The 14,347-nt window shown below is 44.6% G+C and overlaps 1 protein-coding gene across 6 annotated transcripts in view; it reads left to right on the top strand.

Moving 5' to 3' along the window:
* Positions 1-14,347, top strand: part of CELSR1 (cadherin EGF LAG seven-pass G-type receptor 1) — a 173,123-nt gene that overhangs the window by 98,493 nt on the left and 60,283 nt on the right. For all 6 annotated transcript variants that reach the window (XM_037389456.1, XM_037389455.1, XM_037389454.1 and 3 more), the window contains exon 5: positions 1,110-1,198. In XM_037389456.1, coding sequence (XP_037245353.1) covers positions 1,110-1,198 — 89 coding nt within the window. The remainder of the gene's footprint in view (positions 1-1,109; positions 1,199-14,347) is intronic.

Raw genomic sequence — 14,347 nt, 5'->3', positions numbered from 1 at the left:
AGCAAAGCAAAAGGATTGGGAGGCCAGTGATCTTCCTATTGCAGCAACTTGCTAGCTGAACAAAAAGCCCAGTTTTTGTCACAGACTTTTTATCACTAAATGGTAAAAAACATCACAGCAAGTTGTCAAACATGCTAACTGAAATCTGTATTGTTTAAAAAACAGAATTATATAGGATGGGAATTAACAAGGAATAGTACTTCACACAGGGTAAAGTAGTTGTGGCAAATAGAGAGCTGAAAGTACTTTTTAAGCTCAACAATACTAAGAACTTTGTTAGCTTATGGGAGGGAGTTATTTTTCCTGTGGTTTATTACGTAGAATTTTCCAGCTGTTAAAAAAAAAAAAAAACACCACCAGAGAAAAAGAAAGAAAAAAAAAAAAAGAAGTTGAAACCTAGCAATCTCTTCTCTGTGCCAGGCCTTTTATGTACTTTCAACATGAACATTTATTTTGCTGCTACCTTGGAACAGATATGCCTGGTTACTGAGCTGGTTCTGCTGACTCAGACCTGGCTTGAAAGCTTCAGATTTCCAATTGCAATGGCAAGGACTTGCTTTCAAATTTAAATACTGAAAGACTGCCAATAATTTCGTTGATTACTGGTAAAATTTTGCTGGTACCAAGTTTACCATGGATTTTGTACTATAGTACTTTCGGATTTCAATTTCTCAGCTCTGGCGAGGAGTAGGCTTCCCTTCCCTGACAAAATATCCCAGCACGATACTCATCATATTAAAAAACCCTCAAAGTGCTGGTTTTGGCAGAAATGCAGAAAAATGCATGTACATTTTTTTTCCTCAGTTGACCACTTCAGCAATAGCTGTATCTACCCAATGCATCTGCTACCACAATAAGCAGAAGCATAATAAAAAATAACATAACTTACCCAAATGTGTCAGAAGCTATTTTTGTATTTGTGTACCAAAATAATTCCATGAAACTGGGGATATTTACTGTCTCACAGGATGAAAACCCAAATTCCTCCATGATTAAGTAAGATGGCTGCATCCTGTGCCCAATGAGGGTCTTTCTGTGTTTCAGTTTAGTGCAGTGCAGGCTTTGCAGTGATGTTGACTTATTTTTTTCCTTTCTGCCTGCCCTTGCAGGGGAGACAACCACTATGGTGGCACCGTTCGTGCCTGGAGGGGTCAGCGATGGGCAGTGGCACTCAGTCCAGGTGCAGTACTACAATAAGGTAAGACTAACTGTGTTGGTGATAACCCTGTTATATGTAGAGTAATAGAGGTGTGGGTCATCTGGCTCTGACCTGATGTATGCAGATGACCTAAATTTTATTTATTTAACCAGACACATTGCTACAGCTCTGCACAAATGGTACTGGTCTTTGCTTACCTTGCTGGGACAAAAATTCCAACTCAGGTCTCTGAGTTTTGCCTCAGAAAGGCAAAGTCAGGCCTAGTATGTCCTTCTCAGAAGGGAAACCTTCAGGTACTTGGAATAATTTTAGTTTTCAGTTCTTTAAACCATCACAAGTGTCAGTCTATCTAAAACAGATGATTTGGTGATTTGGATCTTTTTGAAGAATTGTGCAGTGCAGGAACCTTCAGTGTAGTAAGTACAAACCACTAGTGTAGAATTTTCTGAAGCAAGGTAAAACTATTTTCTTCTGTAAAATGACAAGTTTAGCTACTACAAGCTTCTCTGGTTCGGAAAGTTTGGTTATTAAATGGTTGACATGTTTCAGTAATCAAGGACTATCTCACTAAACTATTTCTTTTGTCTGCTATATAAAAAGGTATGCAAAAGAAATGCAAAAACTCTTGTTGCATGCAGTTTATGGCACTCTGGGGCGGGCTCCGGCATCGCTGTCCCACAGCTGCACCCTTGGTAGTTGTCAAAAACGGGTTCACTTTGACAGAAGCAAAGGCAGGGGCTTTGCACAAACCAACCATTTTGTGATGAACCAAAAAGCAAGCTTTTAGGGTGTATAGTGTCATTGTTTACAGACAGATGTCAGAGCTCTTCTATAATCTATAACAAAAAATTCGAGAATTCGTTTAGTTACTGAGAAGCGTTGCTTTTAAGTCTGACATGATAGCATTATGGGGATCACGTAAGGAAAGAGAGGAGCATTGTTGTCTATTAAAAAGGAAACAGGATACTGGTGTAGGAAGCTGAATGAAAGATGAAGGATTAATATGATCAGCAAGTTCTGTATTTCCCAGTGCTGCATCCTTTCATCACAGTTTGTGTGGCAGTTTGAATGGGAGGATTAAAAAATTTTCTGTGGACTCCTAGATAGAGTCACCTAGCCTAAGGATATTTTATTGACAAAATAAAAACATCTTTTATTCGTTATTTTATATTAAAATAATTAAAACTTGTTTTAGAAGTTTTATACTTAATATACTCTCTACTGTCCACCACACACAGAAGTAGAAGCGAAACTTGGTGTGTTGCTGTGCATGCATCTGTGGACACTGTGAGGCTTTTCCTTACAAACTGCAACACACCATGTTTCCATGGTCTGCATATTTCTTAGTGAATCGCTTCAGCAGAGTAAACAGCACTTGCTGAAGCAACAGAGGGTCACTCCTGCTTTCGAGCTCCTTGGTGGATGAGTACAGGAGGGCACAGCTGCAGGGACAGCCGCTGGAGCAGCTCGCTGAAGGGCTGCCAAGCAGATAAGGGGCCCAAGCAGTCCCAGGACTCTCTTTAAAAGGGAAAGAGATCTGACACTGATGTTAAAAATAAACCTCTGCTTCATTTTCAGGGCTTGCTGCTGTTCCAGCAGACTGGTAGGTGAGCCATGTTAGCAGCTGTTGTTTTCCTATCGCTAACATGTGCGCCTTGTCATCAATTTCTTCTTTTGCCCCAGTTTTTTGAAGAGGAATGAGCCAGTCCCCGCTGCATGGGAGGGAGCTCAGGGCAGAGAGGGAGAGCAGAGGGCCCACGCCAGGAAACACCATTGACTTCACTGCCTTCGTCACTCACATGACATAAAAGTGATGAAAAGCAGGGTCACTGTGTAGAGAGCAGCACTGTGCCCTTTGCTGTCCATGTTAGAGACTGAGGTCATCACCTTCTCCTTAGTAGTATTTATTCCAGAATGGTTAAACTTGGTCTGGGAGAGGGGACCTCATAATATTGAGTAAACAGCACAAGTAGAATATGCTGTCCTATGTGTATTTAGCGTGCTCTTAGGACTTTCCAGCATGTCTGAGAACCACATAGGTTGCACCAGCTCTCCGGTGGTACAAGAAGAGTAGTACCCAGAGGCAGTCTGCTGGCCTGCCTGCTGGGCTGCTTGCTGTGCCCTGCAGCAGGGTTAAGCCTTCGCCTCGGCTGGTTTTTGTTTGGAAAGTAGTTCCTTCGCTACTTCATGTTTTAACAAAGCTGGAAGTAAAGTTCCTACGAGGCAGTTGAAAAGACAGAGACAATTTAGGGATTTGAGTTGTGCCAAGATAGGTGGGATGCTGTGTCTAAACTTGATGCAGCTAGGACATGCTTGAATAACAGAGCACCCAAAACTCATGAGTTTGCTTAAATTTTGTACTCATGTTATTTTGCAAGTACTGCATCCTTCCACTCTTTCTGAAATTTTACCACAGTGTCAGGTCCTCATCCCATCACTACTCAGCCCCTTTTCTTTGCTCAGACATGCTGCAGCCTTCCTGAGCAGGCACAGCTCCCCTGAGCTGTCTCCCTCCTCCCTGCTTCCAGCTCATGTTTGCTCCGCACCTCCAGCCCCTTCTGGACTCCCCTCCCTCCTCTCTGCCTCCAGCTCACTCTGGCATTTTGTGGCAGCACCCCATCCCTGGGGGCAGCTGCAGGGGCTACCTCCACCAGCATCCCTACAGGGGCTCCTTGCCCCTTCTTCTGTTCTGTTTTTTGCCTGGATCTAGTCTTTGCTCCTCTTGAGACATCTCTTCCCAGTGTTGCCCATGGGAAATGCATAAACCATCACCCCACATACCCGTAGAGATCCATTTTATTCATTGTCTGTCTCACATTAAAAAGCCCTTAAAGAGGTATATAAATACCTGTTCTTTTTTATCCGTCACTCATGTTGCTTTTCATCTCCCTCCATCTGCCTTTTGCTCCATCAGCAGGTTTTCTTTATTTAATAAATATGATTGCCTTTGCCTATCTGTTCATCTGTCCCTTCCTGTGTCACTTCTGTGCTTTTTTTGCACAGCAAAATGCAGTCATTCTGAACTTTTCTTATTATTCACACTCCTACAGCTGAGTGCTGTCAGGCTGCTCGTCCTGCTGCTGGGGTCACTACAGCTGTGTCTGTCCTCTTCCTGCCCACCACTGTGTCTTTGGGCAGTGACAGGCTTCTTCAAGCTGGACCCTTTTTTCTTGCCTTTAAAAATCTAAGATATGTTGTGGTGCCATTGAAAGAAACAGCAATCCGAAAATCTGCTGTTGTGCTCACAGCAAATGTTTGGGGTCAGGTACACTCTTAGATTCATCCTTCTTTCCCAGTTGCTTTTTTTGTTAAGCTTCTTTAAAGTATCTTTTTAAAAACTAAGCTAGAAACTGTTCAGTTTAATTCCTCCTTTCCACATTAGTACAGCATCTAGCAAGAAAAAAAAATGGTTCGGTCTTCTTTGGGGCTTTCAGATAATGCTGTAATTTACACAGAGTATTAGATTTCATCATAGCTGAAGTTAATTTTTCATCTTTATTTTTTGAGGAGAATAACTGACTGGCTTTGATGCATAATCTGAATCACTTCAGTCCAAAGCACATTTTCATAGATGAGTTTTCACAACTCTGAAAACTGTCCCTGCAATCTGAGTTGGTCATGGTCGAATAAGAGCACAGGTTGAGTGGTTTTTGGCACCTGTAGCTCTGTGGCTGGTATGTGGCGGAGCATCACTGGCATTTGGACTCCAGGGCCGGGTGACTTGGATGGGGGAGGCAACTGGTGGGAAACTTCTGCAGCAGCTATTTTCTTAATGTAGCACACAGTTCTGTGGCATCCTGGTGATGCTGCCACCCTGCACAAAATTGTTTTGGTAATAATGATAATGAAATAAGAAGTAAGTGTAGAAGTGACTCCTGTAAATTATTTTCTGTACTCAGCTTAGAAGTGATGTGCTTAGTAATATATATCTTTAGCGTTGTTGAAAAATGTTGCTTTATAATTAACTCTGTATCATGAGGGCCCGCTGCCACTTGGAGATAGACACTGGAGCCTCGACTGGTAAGAGGTGAGTCCAGAGCTGGCTTTGGGCCACCATGTTTGCAGAAAAGCATGAGACCAGTTCTCCACCAGCTTAAGTATTTGATGCTTTCTTAGAAATCCTGGCATGTGCAGGCACTGTGTAAAATGTTACAGTAATGAAACAGATTGTATCAGAGGAGGAAGGGAAGCAATGTCATTTCATTTACCATGTAGTGATGGAAATGGATGCTTCCTCCCCTGGTAACAGCTGACACACTTGATTTCAGTGGAAGTGCCTAAAGGAAGCACGTGGATTGTACTGAGGTTGTACTAAGGAAGTGTTGGCTCTGTATTTCATTTCTGAAAAAGAAAACACCAAGGGGAAGGAATTAGTAGCTATAAGAGAACTAGAAGTGTTTTATAACCATTCTCTAGTTTCAGTTATATATTAAGTCTTGTCAGCTACCCAGTAGCAAGGTATCAGTTTACCTGTTAGTAGTGTTACTTGCCATTATAGATGTTTGCTGACAGCAGGGGGAAGGCAAGGAGGAAAGCTACTCACTGACTCTGTTAGCTTAAACACCTTACCTTCTGGGATCCTTGCAGCCATTAAAGTCAGTGGGAGGTATTAAATTAAAGGTGTGACCTGCTTTATCAAGAGTTATATATATTGAATAAGAAATTTAGAAGAAATGGGATTTTTTTTTTATATTCTTTTGGAAGAGAAGGTGGGAGAAGGGGGAAGATTTCAGCCTGGCAAGTAAAACTGGTAAAAAATAGCAGAAACGACCTGCTGATTGTTCAGAGGATAGCTGGTGTGAGGGGCAGCAGCAGTGTGAGCCTTGGTGATGGTGCTTGCTTTCCATGTGATGAGAGTGCAGTCAGCCTCTGAGTTTGGTCCTTATCCTTTGGCTTTCCTGCACCTGCCAGCATGAGTGACGGTAGTAGGTTAAGCCAGGCTGGTATTTGTTTGGAATAGGAGCAGAAACCACCAGGATGTTTGATGGTAGCGATGCTCGGTATCAGTGATATCGCATGAACTATCTGGCATTCATTGCACATACAGGTTCATGTATGATTATAGGCATTGCCTGAGACAGGAGATTTTAATGAGCCCAGTAGTGGGTGGTGTTTTTAATTAAGTGAAACCTTCAAGCCACTCTCCCAAACTTCTGATAGAAATGCAATTTTGTTCAGAATTTGAGATATACCATCAAATTTATGTTAATGTTTTACCTGACTCATTACCTCAGGGTAGAATGCATCATTTGGCACAAGATAAAAATGTTTTGCGCATGGACATGTTCCTTTAATTATAGAGGGCATGTACATGTATATTTATATACTGTGTATCTTATGTGTTACTTATACATATGTGACATCAAAGTTGCTTAAGGATGTTACTGTTCTGTAGGCAGAAGCTCCTTCTGCATCTGTTTAAGCGAGCACAGACAATTTTACCTAAATGACAGAAAATCTGAGATCAGAAGTGTATTAACACCAAGTGTCTGATGTGCAGTAGAGTAATTGTGGGGGATGGGATGAACAAATCCCTGAATGAGTCACAGAATGACTCACAAAAGTAATGGCTGTAAGACTGGGCAGCGTGTGTGCATGGGATCCTCCTCCGTGGTCAGGAAGTGTCAAATGATGGGTACCTCGAAGAGTGCCTCCACTACTGGTCACTTGAGCCTGCAGGCTCCTAGGATGAGATATTCAGGACAAACATTACCCTTTCTCCATAACTGAGCTAGTGTTTCTTCTCATATTTGATAATCCACAGTAAGCTGCCGTTCTTTCACTCCTTCCTTGCATGTCTTTAGACTGAAGAGTACCGTGGCAGTTGTTTCAGATGCTTGATTATCTTGGGAGTAGCCCACCCTTTCACAGTGGTACAGTTAGCAGAGACCTGATGCCTTCCATCCCTGTCAGCTGCTCACCCAGCAGAGCCCAGACCTGCATTTAGCCTGAAGACAGCTGCTGGAGAAAACAGGCAAATTTCTTCAGTTAGAGATAAACTTAAAAGAAATGAGGGCTGCTTAGGGCTGATCTTCAGTGTGTTGTGAATTCAAAGCACAGGAGGTGCATTGCTCTAAATCAGACTCACATATGCTTTCAAAAATCTCCTGCCTGTGGTAAGTGATGGTTTCTCTTGAGTTGACTGGCCTTTATCTGGGGCAAGCTGGAGCTTGAGTATCACTGAAGCTAATGCTGTAGAAATTTAGCTCTCAGCCCACTCACACACTAGAATTTGCCAGTACCTTTCCTTCCCAGGGAGGATCTATCCTTCCCCTATTGGCTGAAAACCATTTCCAGATGCCAAAACACCCTCTGTTTCAGTGCCAAGTCCTGCACTGTAACTGATTTTCTGTACCTTGGGTGCGTGCTGCAGCTCTCCCCTTGTGGTTGCTCTGCTGGTAGGTGAGTGGGTGGAAAGGCAGCTTTCTCCTTTGCCCGTGGGTTCCTTGGCCAAAGCTGATACCAAAGGGTTATTTAACTGTGCCCGTACAGCTGTGCTACAGCACCAGCAGAGCTTACCAGTGGAGTCTGCATCCACAAATCCTCCATACTGTGGATCGCTAGTAGTGCCTCACAGCTGATGCTGGGAGTTAGCATACATCTGGCTAAAACCAACCAGCTCCGTCTCTGGGGAGATCTCAGTGAGCTCCATTTGCTCATTGTGATCTGAGTGGCAGCTCTCCAGTGCTGCTGGGCAGAGCTTGTGCGCCCGGCTGGGCTCTGATCAGGGCTGGGGGCAGCTGAGGGTCTTGACGATGATGTGGATTCGGGACTGCTGCCAGCTTAGGTGGACTTGGGATGAAGCTGCTTGCAACAAAGGAACAGATCCCATCTACACCTGCTCAGGACTCAGGGCTTGAAGTGGAAGGGGGGACAGGGTCATGGAGGAAAAGACAGGAAGAAAAAAGCAGCCCAGGCCATGTCAGGGCTTCATTTGCTGCTGTACCTGTAGTTAAGTCAGGCAATATGTTGGTCAGAAAGAGGAGTGTCATATGGGAGCTCTGTGAAATAGATGTCTGAAGAGGCATAGATTGAAAATATACCTATTGGATGATAGTCCTTGTTAATGCTCCTACTGTTAAAATAAAATGAAAAGCATCTGCAGGTCTGTTCCAAACCACCTGCCTTCACTCCATGCACGCTCTCCATCTCCGTGTGCATTTTTTGTCATGTCCAACTGTACTGATTTTGGCTGGGATAGCGTTAATTTTCTTCATAGTAGCTGATATGGTGCTATGTTTTGGATTTCTGACCAAAACAGTATTGATAACACAGGGATGTTTTAGCTAATGCTAAGCAGTGCTTACACAGAGTCAAGGCCTTTTCTGCTCCTCAGACTGGTGTAGGCTGGGGGTGCACAAAAAGCTGTGAGGGGACACAGCCAGGACAGCTGACCCCAACTGACCAGAGGGGTATCCCATACCATTTGACCATATCAGCAGTAAAAGCTGTGGGGCAGAAGGAGGAAGGGGGGATGCTTGGAGTTATGGCATTTGTCTTCCCAAGTCACCATTATGTGTGATGGAGCCCTGCTTTCCTGGAGATAGCTAAACACCTGCCTGCCAATGGGAAATGGTGAATGAATTCCTTATTTTGCTTTGTCTGCATGTGCAGCTTTCTCTTTGCCTATTAAGCTGTCTTTATCTCAACTCACAAGTTTTCTCCCTTTCACCCTTCTAATTCTTTCCCCCGTCCTGCTGTGGGAGGAGTGAGCAAGCAGCTGAGTTGGGCTTAGCTGCTTGTCGGGGTTAAACCATGACACTAAGCAAGAAATAAGAAGCACTTTAAAATAAGCTGGGTGTTCAGCAACTTCAGGATAAAGGCTTTCCATAATGGACAGGAGCAAAGACCTTGAGATAAAAATTGCAACATTTACCTGGCCAACTTGGAGATGTAAAGGGAAGGTTGTTGGATTTGGGTTTTTTCGGGGGGCAGGTGTCTCTATTCTAAATCAGACAGAAAAATCAATCCAATTTCTTTGCTCGAAAGACTTTTCTGCACAGGTGCCTTCCAAATCCAATGGCAGCTTCTGGTCTAACAAAAGGAAAAAAGGGTGGGTAAATGTACAGCCATGACAGAAAACCCAGTGAACCCATTTTGCTCCCAAGGGAGATGTGACCGGGAAAGCAGCAGTCTCACGGGGCTGCTGCAGAGGTGATGGGAACAGGGAGTGAGCAATGCCCACCAGGGCCCACCAGCAGATGCGGAGGGGCAGTTGCACACGGCAGCAAGGATGGTATGAATTTACCTTAGATGCATCATGATGTGTCTTGCTGGAGCGTGCCTTGCTCATACAGAGCATCTGCTTCAGCTGACTGCATGACTAGCGTAAGCTCTTGGGTTCAGTCCTGTACAACTACTGCGTTTTCTCATGCTCTTACACACATTATGCCTGCCACTCAGCAGCAGAATTCTCTTTGGGATTACCTTTATAACAAATCTGTAACGTTCGTCACTACCTTTGTTTCACTAGAGCCTCTGTTTTGATTTTGGGAGCCTGTGTCGTGCAGCTGGCCAGCAGTGGCCGGAGGCAGAGCACTGCTGAAGGAATTGAGGATGCGTACACAAAACTTCCCTTTTAAAAACTATGTCCCACCCCTGCTTTCCCACCCGAGAGTCAGCTCATCCACATTTCATCCAGCCACCAGTCACTGTAGGGGGGACATAGCCGTACACCGAAAGTCAAGACCTACATGGCTGTGCGCTGGTGTGCTCACGGGCACCTGGAAGCTCAGCGGCCACTTGCATTCCCCTGTTCTGGGCAGGCAAGACCTGCCCTTTAATCCAAACTCCTTGCATAAGTACAAGTCACACAGACAGTTGCAAGCAGTGGGAGTGGTGCTGGTCGGTGCTGGAGAGGTTAATGCAGCACCTTGTTTTGAATAGGGTGGGTTGCAATACAGCAGCCTCTGATGGTCTGCTGTGGAGACAAGCAGAAGCCCTGCTGGCTACAGCACACATGCCGCTATGCCAGGTGCCTATGGAGCTGACAGTTTATCTCGTTTCCTTCTGAAAACACAGACCCTCTCTGATGATGGCAAATTCACCTGTTATGGAAATAGAGTTTTTATCCAGGACCAATAATTGACTTTGCCATAGGGGATAAAAAAGGCAGATATCAACATTTTAGTGAAACTCAAGGTTGTGATAGCTGTGCCAAAAGACATTGATGACAGTGGTTACTGCTTTCTTTCCTACAAAAGGAACTAATTGTTGTTAGAAGTTCTGGGTTCACAGCACCCCGTCATCCTAGGACTAACAGGCAAACGGGAGCATCACGCAGCAGCTCAGCACTGGCTTCCCTGTGCCACCCCGCTGTCTCATCGCCCCTTGGGCGTGAGGCTCCCATTCCAGCAGGAAAGCCTTGTTTGCTCAGCTCCCGGTCTCCCTGCCAAGCCTGCCAATGAGGCTGCCAGCGCAGCGGGTGATTTGTGAGGCAGGCACATGCCTGCAGCTGAATGCCAGCTCCTTGGAGAAAAGCCACATAGCTGCCACCAGCTAGGCATAACTTCTAGTCATTGGACCCAAGGTGAAAGAGTTAGCCCTGAAAGTATCCAGGACACCATCCAGTATCACTTACTTCTTAATCTGAATGGTCAGGAGAAGTGGTTGGCAATTAAATTCTTAGATAGGTATTAGGTATTACACCCTGTGCTGGGGAGCACCTCTCGCACTGGGGCATGGTTGCCCCAGCCGAGTGCTGTAATTTTGTAATGTGGTTGGAAAAGACAGACCCCAACAAAAGTCAAATCACTGGAAATGCAATTAGTCATAAAGGCTGAGTATGACTTGTTCAGATGTCTGTCACTGGTGACATCTGAGCAGATGTAATTGTGATCTGAGGGAGAATTTCTGCAGTTAATCCTCCCAGTGGTTTCCAGACTAATTTGTTAAGGGATTGAGGGAGATTTTCTAAACAAACAATGCCGTTGTTGAAGATTATGATAATGCCACTGTTGATCAGATGTGAGCCCCACCAGAGTTTGGATTTTGTTGGATCAGATTGACTTGCTGTATTTACAGCATCCGTGATCAACACAGGCCCACTTCAGCATTATTTGGCATTGTCTGGTAAGGAAAATGCAGACCATTAATTGTGATGTTACGCAAATATCTTAGGGGAGCAGGGTTCTGTAAATATGGAAAATGTCATTCAGTTAGGAACAACCAACTTCTCTGGGCATATTTTTCCAGGAAGAGATACAATTTTGTGGATCTGAATTTCCAAACCTAAATAATAATATCTCTAAGAATTGCCAATAGAGCTTTTAAAGGCTATCTCAAGTGCGCAAGGCAGAAAGCGTGCTAAAATTTAGTGTTTCCCGTTAAAACAAATCATGTATTCTTACTTCATATTTAGCCGCATTTCTAACTTCATCATTTCCTTATCACTCATCTCATTGTGAACATTGTGAAATAGCAGAAGGTAATGCAGGGTTGCGGAGGTCAGTGGTGGCACAGCGAGGAGGAGGCAGTGGGTAGTGCTAGCTTTCAGCAGAGCACCGGTAGTATACTTCACCAGATCATCGGTTTGGGCTGGATACCCTTCCTTCTACAGCATTTTCGTGGGATCAAAAGTTCTGCCATAGCTTAAGCACAGGAAAGCTTGCAAGACACCAAAAATGCAGGGAGCGTAACCGCAGTGAACTCATTAGCTCTAGAAGGACTTTTCTGTGGTTACCTGCATAAGTGCAGGGCCGCTTCTTCACACGGAAAGTTGCCAGGGTTTTTTCAGTTGTACAAGGAAGAAAAGCAGTTCAGGTGGAAAAGTCACTTTGTTTGCTAGCCACAATCAAAAATTTTAACCAGTATTCTGAGGGACTTGCATGTTGCGTTTCCTTGTCACCTCAAGAGGTGGAGGGATTTTTCCTGGATTAGCAATGTTGTTAGCCAGGTGCAGGTTATGATAATCTTTTCACAACTTTATTACAAGAACAAAAGTTACTGTATTAGCAGTTTGTTGTGCTTTTTGGTGGGCAGGCTTGTACATTTGTGAAGCATGTGGTAGGTAGTGCTGGAGGCACACGTACGACATGAGGGTGTGAGGACTTTGTAGCTATGCATCTGTGTTATTTATCTATACTTCGTATTTTTGGTGCTAGTGGGCATGGCTATTTAAAAAAACTAGCAATTAAAATGACAAGCAGCTAAAGAAAGGGAAAGAAATCAGGTTTTCCATTGCTGAATGCATGCCAGCACTTCACATTTAAAGTTCAAAATGTTGTTTTAGTCAAACACATAAAATATGTTCCTCATGTCTGAGTGCAAAACATGTCATTTCCTACATGCTCAGAACTCTTGTGGCAACTTAAAATGCCATGAGAAAAGGTAATCTCTGCAAAAATAGTTCAGTTTATGAGTCATTTCCTGGCATTCTGGCTGAAGATTCAGAGACTCCCATCCATGCTGAGGCCAATTTCATCCTCTTCCAGCCAAATACAGAGGGTCATCAATGAAAGTCCTAGTCTAGATAAGACCATAGGTTTGATATGTAGAAATTGAAGCTTGACAAATTCTGCTTAGAAATAATACACAGTACCATTAATAGTGAAGGTGTATGATCTGCATGATAATCTGCCCACAGTTCTGAGGGTCTTGCAGTCCTTTGAAATCTTTCAATCAAGTCACTATTTCCTGTTCTAAAGGAAAACTTTAACTTGGGTACAAGCCATGTTATTGAGACAGGACTCACTGCGTGATGTTCTGTGGTTGTATAAGGCAAAAGGCTGAGTAGATGCTAACATGAGTCCCTTCCATCCATAAAACGTGGCGGAATCCTGTGAAAACCCATCTCGAGCTCCAGCCTGCAGTATTGCAGGTGGGAAGACAAGAGCCAGGAGGACAGGAGAAGTGTTGCCGTGCGTTTCTTATGCTCTTCCAATGGCATCTGCTGCTCCCTCAGTGGGACTTTGGTTGAGCCATTGGCAACCGTTTACATTCCTAAAATCTCCTGAAAAGCGCTGAAGGGCTGCCTGGCTAATATTTGCTTTTTCTTGCTCCTGCTTGGATGTGGTTGCAGAGCCCTTGCAGGTGTTAGTGGGTCTAAAGGGGGGCAACTGATCTGCCCTTGCAGAACAGGCGCGTGAGTCTGGACTTTGAAAGCCCCTCCCTGCAATTTCACCAGTATTTATTCATGCAGATTTCAATTAGTAGTAATTGCTTTTGTTGATTTTGGGGGGGGGGGTGTCTGGTAGAGGGTAAGTGCGAAGTGATTGATATCTGGGAAAGGAAATGAGGATTTGGCCGTGGAGCAACATTCCATTGTCTTGACACAAAATAACAAATAACTGGCCTCTAAATCTGTGTCTCAGGAAATGAAAGTGTAAAGCAGTGAAAGTCATTTGGAGGTCATTGAGATGCAAAGTGTGACCGGCTCCCCAGCCCTGAGTTGCTCTTGCTCAGCTCTCCGTGACAGCTTTGAGAAGTCTTTTGGGTGGCTTGGGAAGAGGAGGGCGAGTGCATACCCAGTGCCTGGCTCTTTCTGTCCCCTACCTGCTTTAGGAAGTGTTGTTCTCACAGAGTTTGCAAACCCCACCTGAAAATACCCATTGTTATGCCGGTTATTTTTTATGCAAATGCATACAGTAATTTTTTCAGAAACCATCCCCAGAGGTTTTGATCTGCAGGTGACAGCAGGGACAATCTCATGTCAAAACTAACCCAAGCCCTTGCTCTTCTGGAAGCCTCATCCTTGGCAAGGCTGCTCAGCACTTAGTCCTCTTGCTCCTCGCAGGTTTTAAAAGGCTTGACTTGTGTGCCCAGTTACAGCACTGCCACTTCTAAGTCTGTGCCCACCCCACACCTGAGCTGAGTCTCAGCCGCATGGCTTTCCTCATGGCATGGGGCTCTCAGATCACCCTGGAGAACCTGGCACCCAGCAGTGCTCCCTGAGCCCAGGTTTGCTCAACTCATTTGAACACTTCCGTGCCACAAAACTGCTCAGAGGTTTAATGGCACCTCCAAAAACAGTGATTTTCAGCTCCTCCTGAAGGCTGAGGAGATGCAAGGGACCTCCATGAGAGCCGGCAGAGTCTGAACGGGCCGTTTGCTCACCATAAGGCCTTGAGGACAGTGCTTGAAGGCGGTGATGTGCAGCCCAGCCTGGCGAGGGCTTCTGCAAAGCCAGCGCAGTCATTGAAATGGCACCTCAGGAATTTGGTATGAGTTCTTTGAAGTGCACTGTTATCT

Source organism: Falco rusticolus, chromosome 5, assembly GCF_015220075.1.
Source record: "Falco rusticolus isolate bFalRus1 chromosome 5, bFalRus1.pri, whole genome shotgun sequence".
Taxonomy (NCBI): domain Eukaryota; kingdom Metazoa; phylum Chordata; class Aves; order Falconiformes; family Falconidae; genus Falco; species Falco rusticolus.
Note: the sequence above shows the minus strand (reverse complement) of the source record. Positions and strands in the feature narration are given on the sequence as shown.